Source organism: Ctenopharyngodon idella, chromosome 7 (assembly GCF_019924925.1).
Source record: "Ctenopharyngodon idella isolate HZGC_01 chromosome 7, HZGC01, whole genome shotgun sequence".
NCBI classification, from domain to species: Eukaryota; Metazoa; Chordata; class Actinopteri; order Cypriniformes; family Xenocyprididae; genus Ctenopharyngodon; species Ctenopharyngodon idella.
In genome coordinates, this window is record NC_067226.1 from 655,839 (window position 1) to 669,616 (window position 13,778).

General features: G+C 41.3%; 1 protein-coding gene across 1 annotated transcript in view; it reads left to right on the forward strand.

The window, feature by feature from the left end:
- The window catches only part of pygmb (phosphorylase, glycogen, muscle b), a 61,317-nt gene that overhangs the window by 33,099 nt on the left and 14,440 nt on the right, over positions 1–13,778 (forward strand). Inside the window, exons 10-12 of the mRNA XM_051900702.1 lie at positions 8,994–9,140; positions 9,669–9,832; positions 10,526–10,640. Coding sequence (XP_051756662.1) covers positions 8,994–9,140; positions 9,669–9,832; positions 10,526–10,640 — 426 coding nt within the window. The remainder of the gene's footprint in view (positions 1–8,993; positions 9,141–9,668; positions 9,833–10,525; positions 10,641–13,778) is intronic.

Genomic DNA, 13,778 nt, shown 5'->3' on the forward strand with positions numbered 1-13,778 from the left:
TATTCTGTCTTTATGTTGTTTCTACATTAATTTGGAGATTAATTGTGAAATTATTACATAATAAAATATATTAACTTATAAAAACTTGTATTAAAACAAGCTATATCTTGTACTATTGCAACAAAATTATCTCAGTATAAAAGCACAAATACACTGAGTGAGCAAACATTTAGGCTAGGTGAGATAGTTGTAATGGTAACTGAGCATTGTTTATATATGAATAAAAACCTAATTAAAATCTGTGATCTCAAAAAAACTTAAGTGAGATCTTAAGATTAAAATCAAAGTGATCTCTTCTGAAGAAATTTCTGAGTTCCTAGACTTTCAGTGGATGGACAAAAAAAGATAACTTCGCTAAAGATAGGGGCGCTATGCAATCGTGAACTGCGCTCTCCACGACGACGGGGAAGTTTCAGCAAAGGATAACACCAATTGATTTCTAGCCCTTGCAAAAATGTAAAGATTACAGATAAAAATGTGCGATTAAGTTGCGATTAATCGTGAGTTAACTCATGACAATCATGTGATTAATCTCGATTAAATATTTTAATCGATTGACAGCCCTAATATATATATATATAGATAGAAAAATATCATTGTTCATGTTTGTTCACAGTGCATTAATGTCAACAAATACAACTTTTGATTAAAAAGGTATGTCTGGATGGAAGAGTCAGGGAGTACCCTTGCAGACAAATCTTCCTAGAACCACCAGGGCTAACTCAACTTTGTTTTCTGTGAGAGCAGATCTAAACAGATCTTTCCATCAGAGCGGATCTAAATGGATCTTCCTCATTTCCTCACAGGGATAAATGTAAAAATATTTATATTTGTCAGGTAGCTGTGCGTTTAAACAATACCCTTAAAGACAAATCTTCCTGGACTAACTCTGTCCAGAGTTCCATCCAGGGATAACTCTACTCAACTTTGTTGTCCGTCAGAGTGGATCTAAATGGATCTATCCATCAGAGCAGATCTAAACGGATCTTCCTCGTGCCGGAGGGATAACTGTAAAATTATTTGTATTTGTCAGGTAGCTGTGCTTTTAAACATACAAATCTTCCCGGACTATCTCTGTCCAGAGCTCCATCCAGGGATAACAAATGCTTACTTCCTAATTCTCCCAGCTCTTTCAACCAGACAGCAAGATTTAAAATGCATTAAAAATTAAATAAAAACAAGTAAAAAAGAAATAAAAAGATGATACATATAAAATAAAATGCAGTCAGTTCGGACATAGCACAGTGCTCAATCAGTAAATGCATAGCTAAACAGATATGTTTTGAGTCTGGATTTGAATGTGACTACTGTTGGAGCACATGCTGTTGGAGCTGCTCAGAGTGGTTTTCGTCTGTAATTCCGTATAGCTTTGTTTTGAATCTCTTACTTTCATTCATTGTTGCTTATATTATCATTACCTTATATATAATATTGCCTACCACATTAATCTGACGTCGCTAGCTTTTAATCTTTGAATCTAAATCGCTATTACAACGTGTTTGCATCTCGCTAGCTTGTTAACTTGTCATCAGTCTCTTGCGCGGTCATTTTCTTTTCAACGCGTTCATCAAACAGCTGTGGTAAGTCGGATCAGTCTACAAACACGGTGAGTCATGTCATCCTCTCCTAGTGTTATATCGTGTTCTGTTTGCCACATGTTCAGTATAGCTTTCTCTGTCAGCGACGAGGGATTTACATGTCATAAATGTAGGGAAATAGTCAGGCTGACAGAGAAAATCTCAGAATTAGAGACATGCATCCAAACTTTAATTGAGGATAGTAAGAATGTAAGGGCTTCAGATACTGTTTTGGATGCGACTAGCTTAGTGAACTCTGTACATTGTTCGGTTCCGGCTGTAGAGCCCGCGCAGCAGGGCACTTGGGTAACGATGAGGCGGCCTAGCCGTGGAAAACACCACTCTTCCGTTCCAAAAAGAACATCAAACAGGTTCTCCCCACTCAGTGAAACACCCACTGAGAATCCTGTTGAAAGTGCCCTAGTTATTGGCGATTCTATTACACGGAACGTGAAAATAGAGACACCAGCCACCATAGTCACATGTTTGCCAGGAGCCAGAGCACCTGACATTAAAGCAAATTTAAAAGTGCTGGCTAATGCTAATCGTAAATACTCTAAAATCATTATTCACGTCGGCACTAATGATGTTTGACTTCGCCAGTCGGAGATCACTAAAATTAACATTAAAGAGGTGTGTGAACTCGCAAGTACAATGTCAGGAAAAGTAATCTGCACTGGTCCCTTTCCTGTTCGTTGGAGTGATGAGATAGTTAGTAGATTATCATCACTAAATGGCTGGCTGTCTAAGTGGTGTCCGCAGAATAATATAGGTTTCATAGACAATTGGAAAAGTTTTTGGGGGAGACCTGACCTGTTGAAAAGAGATGGTATTCATCCCTCCCGTAATGGTGCTGCTCTTCTCTGTAGTAATATGGAACATAGTCTTAGAGCTGAAACATGACAAACTGGGGCCCAGGTCAGGAAGCAGACATACCGGCTAAACCGACCGTCTGCTAGCTGCCTCACGTTACAGAAGTCAGATAATTCCCAACACATAGAAACTCTTACACCTAGATATTATCACATAGAGACTGTGTTTGTACCCCGAATTAGTAAAAACAAAAAACTTCCAAACCCATTTAATGGTAAAAATTTAATTGATGTTCAACAAATAAAAAATAGAGATAATACTGATAAACAAATGATAAAGCTTGGGTTGTTAAATATTAGATCCCTTTCTTCAAAAGCACTTATTGTAAATTATATTATCACAGACAATAATCTGGATTTTCTGTGTTTGACAGAAACTTGGCTAAAATCAGACGATTACATTACTTTAAATGAGTCTAGCCCTCAAGGTTATTATTTTCTACACAATCCTCGTCAGAAAGGCAAAGGGGGAGGTGTTGCGGTAATTTATAGTAATATTTACAGTATTAGTCAAAAATCTTTCAAATATAATTCCTTCGAAGTGATGGTACTTTATGTAACATTATGTAAGTTGACATTTGTGCTGGCTACTGTATACAGACGCATTAGGATTGGCATTTACAGACATTCTAAATTCTATTGGAGTTAGACAACACGTGTCAGGACCCACTCATTGTCGTAATCATACTTTAGATCTAATATTGTCACATGGAAGCAGACACACTCTGTCAGTTTAAATCTAGACTAAAAACGCATCTCTTTAACCTGGCATACACATAACACATTATCAATTTATTTCTTCAAATCCGTTAAAGGATTATTAGGCTGCATAAATTAGGTAAGCCGGAACCGGGAACACTTCCTATAACACCAGATGTACTCATTTCATCAGAAGAAGAATGGCATCTACGCTAATATTAGTCTTTCTGTTTATCCCAAGGTTTACCGTAGTCAACCGGATCCAGGCCGTATCCAGGTGAGATTGAGGACCTACGCCTTGACACGACCACAACGCACCTCTGAAGTGTCAGCAGAGATTGAGTCAACTAGATCATCCATTGTGAAGGCCTCATCGACACAACAGCCAGTGGCACAGCTCCTCAACAAACCGTCCATACCGGCGTGATGAATACGATGGATTGAACTGGATTGAACTGGAATAAATACTTTGAATGTTGCGATCCTATCGGGCTTATGATAGCTACCTGAATCGTAACAAAGCACTGTTTGCCAGAGGAGAACTGGCCCCCTGACTAAGCCTGGTTTCTCCCAAGGTTTTTTTTCTCCATTTTAACACCTATTTGCCACTTGTTTGCCACCTGATGTCACCTGTTGGAGTTTGGGTTCCTTGCCGCTGTCGCCTTTGGCTTGCTTAGTTGGGGTCACTTGACATTTGACATTTGATATTCAACAGTGCTTTGCATCTGCATACATTGACAGCATTTTGTTTAACTCCAAAATTATATACCATTTATCACTGTAAAGCTGCTTTGACACAATCTGCATTGTAAAAAGCGCTATATAAATAAAGGTGACTTGACACATCTGATCTCTTCAGGAGGCTGGTCCCAGCTGCAGCTGGCATAACAGCTAAAAGCAGACTCTCCTCTCGAACCCTTGGTATTTAACGAAGTAACTTGATCCTGATGATCTTAGTGATTTGTTAGGTTTATATTCTATGAGCATATCTGCAATGGTCCTAGGCCATTGAGTGATTTATAAACAAGTAACAGTAAAATCAATTCTAAATGCAACTGGAAGCCAGTGCAAGAACCTGAGGACTGGTGTGATATGTTCATATTTTCTGGTTCTGCTCAGAATCCTGGCAGCAGTGTTCTGTATGAACTGCAGCTCTCTTATGGTCTTTTTGGGAAGGCCAGTGAGGATTCCATTACAATAATCCACCCTGCTGGTAATGAAAGCATGAACAAGTCTTGACTGGAGACAAAGCATCTAATTCTTGCAATATTTTTGAGTTGATAATATGCTGATTTAGTTATTGCTTTTACATGACTACTGAAACTCAGGTCCGACTCCAAAATCACATCAAGATTCCTGACTTGATTTTTAGTTGTTTGACCCCTAGAGTGAAGGTATGCGTTCACTTTGAGAACTCCATTTTTTTCCAAACGCAATGACTTATAATTGTCCTTAATATTGGATAATGACAGTTTTGTCTTTGTTTAACTGAAGAAGTTTTAGCACATCCAATTTTTAATTTCATCATTGCGTTGGCACAGGGAGTCAATGGGGCTATCGTCATTAGGTGATAGGGCTAGGTAAATCTGGGTGTCATCTGCATAGCTGTGATATGCAATTTGGTTCTTTCTCATTATTTGGCTCAGTGGCAGCAAATATAGGTTGAACAGGAGCGGTGCAAGAATTGAGCCTTGAGGGACTCCGCATGTCATGGATGTCCACTCTGACTTACGGTCACCGATACTCACATAATAACCTCTCCCTTCTAAGTATGACCTGAACCATTTAAGGACCATCCCAGAAAGCCCGACCCATTTTTCCAGCCTGTCAAGAAGTATGTTGTGATCGACAGTGTCAAATGCAGCACTGAGATCAAGTAGTACCAGCAGTGATATTTTACCTGTAACGGTATTTAGGCGAATATCATTTATTATCTTTATGAGCGCTGTCTTTGTGCTGTGATGCGGTCGGAAACCAGAAATCAGATTGAAATTGTCAAAGTATTCATTCGAGCTTAAGAATTTGTTCAGCTGATTGAAAACACCTTTTTTAATGATCTTGCCTAAAGGAAGATTTGAGATTCAAATATGGTGTTACCCAGATTGTTCAATATGGTGTTATTCAGATTGCTCTTTTTCAGGAGGGGCTTAACCACTGCAGTTTTCAGTGAGTGTGGAAAAGTACCAAGAAGAAGTGAGGTGTTTACCACTTCTAGGAGATCTGCTTCTAAACAGTTAAACACCCTTTTGAAAAAAGATGTGGGAAGTGTTTCAAGGGCGCAGGTTGATGTTTTAAGGTGCTGTACTGTTTCTTCAAAAATTTTTACCATTAATTGCTTCAAAATCAGACATAATAGCTACTTTCTGAGTTTGTGATCTGATCTGTTTGACCCCAGTGCAGCTCAAGGATGTTGTGATCGCCTGTCTGATATAATTGATTTTCTCAGAGAAGAAGGAAGCAAACTCACTGCATTTACTGTCTGAGAGCATTTCACTGGGAATCTGACTTGGGGGGTTTGTTAGTCTCTCTACAGTAGCAAAAAGAGTGTTGTTTAAGTTGCTGTTTATAATATTTGAGAAGAAGGTCTGTCTAGCTTTGCCTAGTTCCACATTGAAAGCATGAAGGCTATCTTTATAGATGTTATAGTGGATTACAATTTTTGTCTTTTACCACATGCACTCAACGTTTCTGCATTGTCTTTTCATATTTTGCACTGCTGTTGAGTTTCTCTAAGGCACTTTTTGTCTGCCACTCTTCTTCCTGACTTTCACAGGAGCAATGCCATCAATAACATTCTTGACTTTTGAGTTCAACAGAAAAAAAATCAACAGAGTCTGTAGAAATGTTTCTTGTTGAAGATATAGCCTTCGTAAACAGCACACTAGTGTTCTCATTTAAGCATCACTTTTTGACCAAGATAGATCTAGCTTCAACATTAGCAGAGATCAGTATATCAAAGAAAATACAGAAATGATCAGATAGCGCTACATCCTTAATTATAATGGATGATATGTTTAAACCCTTACTGATAAGTAAATCTAGAGTGTGTCAACGATTGTGTGTGGGTCCATGTACATGCTGAGTCAGATCAAAAGTATTCAAAACAGTTATGATTTATTTTGCCATATTGATTTCTGCATTATCTATGTGGATATTAAAGTCCCCAGTAATAGCAAAACAGTCAAACTCTGAGGAAATTGTTGATAACAGTTCTGTAAAGTCCTCAACAAAGGCTGGAGAGTATTTTGGAGGCCTGTAAATAACTAAAAGTAGATTGCGTGGAGCAACTTTTTACACAATACCCAGATATTCGAAAGACAAGTAATCACCAAATGACACTTGCTTGCATTGATAGACATCTTTAAATAGAAATACACCTCCACCTCTCCTAATAGTTTTGCAGACACTCATAAAAGTAAAATTAGGAGGGGCTGTTTCATTGAGGACTGTTGCACTAGCGTCTACTACACACTACGGTCTTCTAGTCACGTTTCATTTAGAAGCATAAAATCCAGGTCGTTTGTGGTTATTAAGTCATTGACAAGAAGTGATTTATTTTTAAGTGAGCGGATGTTTAAAAGTGCTAGCTTAACAATCTTACTTTTTGTCCCCACAGTAATCTTAGTTTGACGTGTAATAGGCAGCAGATTATATGGATTTGCCATATGGCTTGAAAAGGCCTTAGACTTTCTATCACGTAATAGAACAGAAATAGAAAAAGCAACAGGCACACTGGGTTCCCGCTTGTTCTGTAAACATTTGACAAAGTTACTGTTATCATAGCGGGGACCTGACACATATCACTGAGAGCTGTTATCAGTTGTTTTTGGTTCACCTAGAGCAGATGGAGGAGGGTGTGGGCCCTAGTGTTGTGGCAGAGGCCGAAGAGCTCTCATAGGAGGAGGGGGAGGGCGAGCTGGGCCCACAGGCTTTGGTGGTTGCGGGGTTCACCGCTTTTTTGTTGATATCTGGGGGCTTGCAGCAAAAGAGCGGGAGAGTTTGGTTCCAGGATACACCACTTCCTCTATTTTCTCTGAGAAGCACAGAACTGTGGATGCTGGAGAGAGGTATAACGTGTCCGGTGAGAGGGGCTGTTGCTCTGGTGTTATTAGAGGCTGTAATATGTTGTCCTGGCTTCCCTGGCTGTTTTCTCGAAAGTCGTCCTTAGACTGTGCTCCAAGATTCAGCACCCATCTGCGGTGAGCTCTGTGGGCAGGGCTCAGTCGGGATTGTGTCCGTGAGCACTGGTTGTTGCGGCTCCGTGGTGTTATCATTGTCCTTGTGGAATGTGTCAACCGCATGTCAATTTAGGAGTTGAAGTGAAGTCCTGTGGTCATTCATACTCTATCCAGGTGTGTGAGTGCGATTAAGGTTGAGTGGATTGGCACACACTGCTGAAGGATGATGGAGGGAGAAGTAGATATTGTCCTTTAGCACTCTTGCACCAAGTTTGTTTGGGTGCAGGCCATCCTGTTTAAACATTTGTCTCTGACTCCAGAAAAGATTGTTGATGTTCAGTCCCTTTTATGTTGCAGGTTTTTTGCAGCCATGTATTAAGCCCAAGTAACTGTGAAAACTTATTTGTTCCTCTTGCTGGGAGTGGTCCACTGAGGAACGACTGAACTTTCAGTCTTCTAAGTGTTTCAAAAAGTTAAGGAGTTTTGACTGCTCTTTCCGAATATCATTCTTCCCCACGTGAATGATTAGTTGATTTGCAGCCTTATATTTCATCAGAATGCTCTTAAGTTCCCTGTTTAAATCAGAAACTGTTGCTTGTTGAAGGCAGCACATATTTGTATCCCTGCTGCTAATGTTTCTGATTATGGAGTCACCCACTATCAGAGTCCTGGGCTCAGCTGCACTCTGAGCTGAGTGCCGCTGTCTGCTCGACCTTGAGCGGCCGTTAGCATCAGTGTTAGCTGCTGGCTGATTTAATCTGTGTCCGATCATGTTTGGGGATTCCTGACCCACATTCATCACATCTGGGGATTCCTCACCTCCATTCATGAATACTTCAAATCTGTTCTCCAGATGTATAGGCGGAGGTAGGGAACCAGTGTTTGGGGTAGAGGATGCTACTGCGGCAATATGTGATTCATCTGAGAATCTAATGTCTCGAGTGCCTTTGGGTCTCGCTCCCTGTTTATGCCATTGATTAGTGTTTTGATCAGTTATGGCTTGTTTCTCTACACTCAGTATGGCCTGTTTAGGAGCACTGGATTCATGGGACTCACTGGCTGTTTGCTGAGGTCATCCATGATGAAGCTCTGTTGTGTGTTTTGTCTGGTTTGGTAGTCCTGAAAGTAATCTTGTTTCAAGAACTGCAATCCTTTGTAGAAGTCTGTAGCAGTTTGTGCAGCAGGTAGATTCTTCAACCAGAAGAGGCATTTTCTTTCTAATCCTTTTGAATGTAGGCAGCTGTGTTTTCCCTTCTCTGGAATGTAGATGGCTGCTGTCAGTGGGAGGCTGGTCGGATAAAAATTTCCCTTTTTTGTAGTAATCTTCCAGTCACAAAAGTTTCTACTTTTAGCGTTGGTGCCAAGCTTTGTCGTTTGAGCACTGTGCTGATTTGCTGTAGTTAAAATTAGGAGATAAAATATAAAAGCGATAGAGCAAAGCACGGCGCAGTAAGCAAGAGCGTTCAAACAGTAGCTAAGCAGGAAGTAGGAAGCCTTGAAACCTTATTGTAAAGCGTTACAAGACATATAAAGTTAAAATTTACTGATTTCTAGAATGAAAATTTGCCCATTGACCAACATCATAATGTTGTACTCCTCTACCTCAACTAATTTCTCTTTCTCTCTCACTCTCCTGTGACTTTCTGTCATTCTCTTTTTCTTCTCAGGCGTGGGACATCACTGTGCATACTTGCGCATATACTAACCACACTGTCTTACCAGAGGCGTTGGAACGCTGGCCTGTCGACCTGTTCCAAAACCTTCTGCCCCGTCACTTAGAGATCATCTACGAGATTAACCGACGTCACCTGGAGGTCAGGGAACAGACATTCTCTTCATGGAACATTGCATTTGAACTTTATTGTTGATAAGAATAAATAAATAAATGAATGTTTTTTGAGGGGCAGTCGTGGCCTAATGGTTAGAGAGTCGAACTTGTAATCCAAAGGTTGTGGAGTCTCAGTACCAGCAGGAATTGTTTTATGTGTGTGTGTGTGTGTGTTTTCACTGCTCACTGCTGTGTGTGTGTGTGTGTGTGCTCACTGCTCACTGCTGTGTGTGTGCACTAGGATGGGATAAATGCAGAGCACAAATTCTGAGTATGGGACACCATACTTGGCTACATGCCACGTTACTTTCACTTTCACTTGAAGGTTGGGAGATCTGTAACTCTGTAGGACTGTGTTGACTCCAAATAAGGAATAAATTGTGCTGTGAGGTTATATAAACAAACTCCTCTGCTCTGCATGACTCAGCATCCAGTAAATCTCAGATGAAGAAAAGTAACTTCCCATGTATTTTTCACTCTGTTTTGACCTTTCAGTTTCTGTCCTGTTTCTTAGCGGATATCTGCGCTCTACCCTGGTGATCATGACCGTTTGAGACGCATGTCTCTCGTTGAAGAAGGAAGTCAGAAGAAGATCAACATGGCCCATCTTTGCATCGTTGGTTCTCACGCAGTTAATGGCGTGGCACAAATCCACTCTGACATTATTAAAGACACTGTGTATGTCTCCTAACTTTTTTTTATATTAGAATACATAGTAGCCCCAAAAAGTATGTGGACACTTAAGCCACATTTAAAAATATATAATACTGTTCAAAAGTTGAGTTTTTAATTTTTAATTGAAAAGATTTTAATGATTATGAAAGTAGTCTCCTATGCTCATCAAGACTGCAATAAATTAATCAAAAATATAGTAAAAACAGTAATATATTGTGAAATATTATTGCAATTCAAAACAACTGTTTTCTGTTTTAATATATTTTGATGTAATTTATTCCTGTGATGGCAAAGCTGAATTTTCTGCATCATTACTGCAGTCTTCAGTGTTACATGATCCTTCAGAAATCATTCTAATATGCAGATTTGCTGCTCAAGAAACATTTCTTATATTATCAATGTTGAAAACAGTTGTGCTGCTTAATATTTTTGTGGAAACTGTGATGCTATTTTCAGGATATTTATACATTTGCATATTAAATGTCCAAATACCATTTAAGATCACTGTTTAATTATATTGACACATACTATATATCTACTATATGTAATTCTAAATATAGTTTATTTCACAATCTCTTGTCTTGTCTCTTAATTTATTTCTATCAAATTGCCTCAAAATTAGTCCTGGTGAATAACTCACAGATGTTTACGGCTCAAAAACCATATCTAATTTGGTGCCGTTGATTCTGTCAACAGTTTTAAGGACTTCTATGATGTGGACCCACAGAAGTTTCAGAACAAGACCAATGGTATCACACCTCGTCGCTGGCTTGTCATGTGTAACCCTGGACTTGCTGAGGTTATCGCTGAGGTAAGAAACATTGCTGAAACAAAAAAACTGTTATTATTACATGTATAAAGAGGTAGGGGGCAATACTGAGAGAACTAACAAAAAGTACCATCACCGTAGTTAAAGCTGCAGTCCGTAAGTTTTGCCTCTTTGTTGCCATCTATGTTTGAAACCTGCAAATGCAGTTATTTGCGGAATTATCTTTACGTGGGTTGTGCATCGGCACGGCTCCTCAGCGCGGATGAATCTAATGTTTGCTGTCAGTCACCACATCTGTGTGGTACTTCGGAATCACAGATTCTATGTCTTGGAAGTATGACCAAAATAAGAATTTTCATCGGAAAATGTCATCTGAACGTCTCAGGTTACTTATGTAACCATAGTTCCCTGAGAACCAGGGAACGAGACTCTGCGTTGATTACGCAATGGGGAACGTCACACATGACCCGGTGTCTGAAAGGAAACTATCCAACAACTCCAATCCCTATTGGCCCGTGACAGCCTATGACGTAATATGGCGCGACCCGGAGTATAAAGGAGCGCCTGGAGAAACAGTCAGCATCTATCGTCTTGAGGGACTGTTCTGCAGGCAGGCAGACCGAAGCATGGCAAGGAAACGCAGAGTCTCGTTCCCTGGTTCTCAGGGAACTATGGTTACATACGTAACCTGAGACGTTCCCTTTCGAAAGGGAACTTCAACTCTGCCTTGATTACGCAATGGGGAACGATATACCCACGCCGCCATGCTTGAGGAGAGTGCATGCCAAATAATATGGCTGACAAACGTCAAGCAGTTTCGAAGGAAACGCTTAGCAACTCACCCTCGGGTCACACCAGGCTGTCAGTGACAGCATTTCCTATGGCCAACAGCCCAAGCTGAGCCTCAAGAAGGCCTTCCGCAGAAGGCCTACCAAGGCCGCTAAAGGCATCTGGAACCAACTTTTCCGAAGAGAAAGTGGTCCCTTTTAGGGAATGTGGCCAGAGAACCGAAGGGAACCCCGGCCAGTCACTAGAGGGGAACTGAAGTCACCCCCAATGCCACCAGGGAAGCCGACCTGGCCTGTCATAGGACAAACTTGGTCTTGGCCAACCCTGTCTGAGTACAGTATCTCCATAACGCATTCTTCATAGAAGAGAGCAGGTAAGAGTGACTGCAGAAAGGCAGGAACAGCTCAGACCCACGTGTAGAGATGGGCATCCTGGAGAGCAGAACTCAGCTGAGTGCTATGAACCCTCGTATTGAGGGGAGTATAATCCGCTCGTCCTAGGATCTACTCAGCGCTTAATTAACGCACTGAGGAGGCTGTGCGCTAAACACCTGTTCCTACAGGAGAGCACAAACCAGCCTAGGGCTGAATCTTAGGAGGAGGCCTGATTAAGGCCTACCACCATGATCAGCGTTGGGAGCTAAGCACTATTACAAGCATAACCCTAAAAGGGAAGTACAAAGCTTACCTAACAGGTAGACCATGCAAAGGGCACATACTCATGGAGGCCGAAGAGGGGCCTACAGCATGATAGTAGCTATATGTGAAACAGAAGTATATTGACTTGACCACTCTGAACACCTGTCTTGCTGGAGCAGACAGACAACTTCAATGGCAGCATAAGAGGCTGCAAAGTGCCCGCATGACAATCCACCTAACACAATCCAACGAGCAGTGTACTCAGTAAAAGCACCTTTTAATCTTTAAAGCAAGAGGAGTACAACGTATGCCAACACGTATTAAGGAAGGCCTGGATGGGCCTATAACCTTAACAGACACGTGGCATCAGCTCGTGGCAGTGTTTTAGGCACCAAGACCGATAAATAACCAACCATAGGTTAGATTTATCACCTGGGCCTCTGGCCAACCAGAAGTGTATACAGATAATTCTCAGAGAGAAATAGATGAACATACACCAGTATGTTCAAAAGGCGGCCCATAGAGCCTAGCAACCTCTAAAACATATGGCGTAAGTCTAGTGGCCGCGTAGAGACTGGCATCCTGGAGAGCAGAAATCAGCTGAATGCTATAAACCCTCGTAATGAGGGGAGTATAATCCGCTCATCCTAGGATCTACTCAGTGCTTAATTAATGCACTGAGGAGGCTGTGCGTTAAACGCCTGTAAACAGGGGAGCACAAACCAGCCTACAGGTCCTAACACAATCCAGTGAGCAGTGTACTCAGTAAAAAAACACCTTTTTACTCTTTAAAGCAAGAGGAGTACAGCGTACGCCAACACGTATTAAGGAAGGCCTGGAGGGGCCTATAACCTCAATGGACACGTGGCATCAGCTCGTGGCAGTGTTTAGGCACCAAGAACGATAAACAACCAGACAAAAGGAGGTTGGATTTATTACTTGGGCCTCTGGCCAACGAAAGTGTACACAGATAATTCTCACAGAGAAATATACACAAACATACACCAGTGTGTTCAAAAAAGCAACCTTTAAGACACACGGCGTAAGTCTCGTGGCCGTTTCTAAGAGCACAAAAGATCCACCCTAGGCGCTAGGTGGCTCTTAGCTCAACTAGAGTAGAATCAGAGTCAGGGAGGCAGCTGTAGGTTAAACCAAACCTTAGTAAGGTTTCACTACCATAATCAACCTGAGGGGCCAGCCACTCAAAATACAAAATAAAAACACCTTGTTACTGTCATAGCAAGAGGAGTACATAACTGAACTCCACATGTTACACCGGAGGCCGAGGTAGGCCTACCTTAGTAAACACGTGGCATCAGCAAGTGGCTACCATAACCATACCAACCATCAGGTCATGCATTCAAGGATTTAGTTTCTATAAAGAAATGCATATTATGCCACATACTCCACGAGAGGCCTGCTCAAGGCCTACTCAACAGAGGTGGGGTGTGGCCGATGGTGATAATGGATTCACAAGCCTCCTGTCAGCATGTCAGCTAAAAAGGAGGCCTTATGGGGCCTACAATCTCAGCAACAAGCGGCGTTCAGCCCGTTTGTCCATATAAACACCAACTGTGCCAACATGTAAACACATGGCATCAGCCAATCCAGGACCATACCAACCAACCGGCCATGCATTCAGTGGAAAACCTTTCATGCATAATACTAAGAGAAGGAATGCATGTTACGCCGCCATACTCCACGAGAGGCCTTCTTAAGGCCTACTCAACAGAGGTGGGGCGTGGCCGATGGG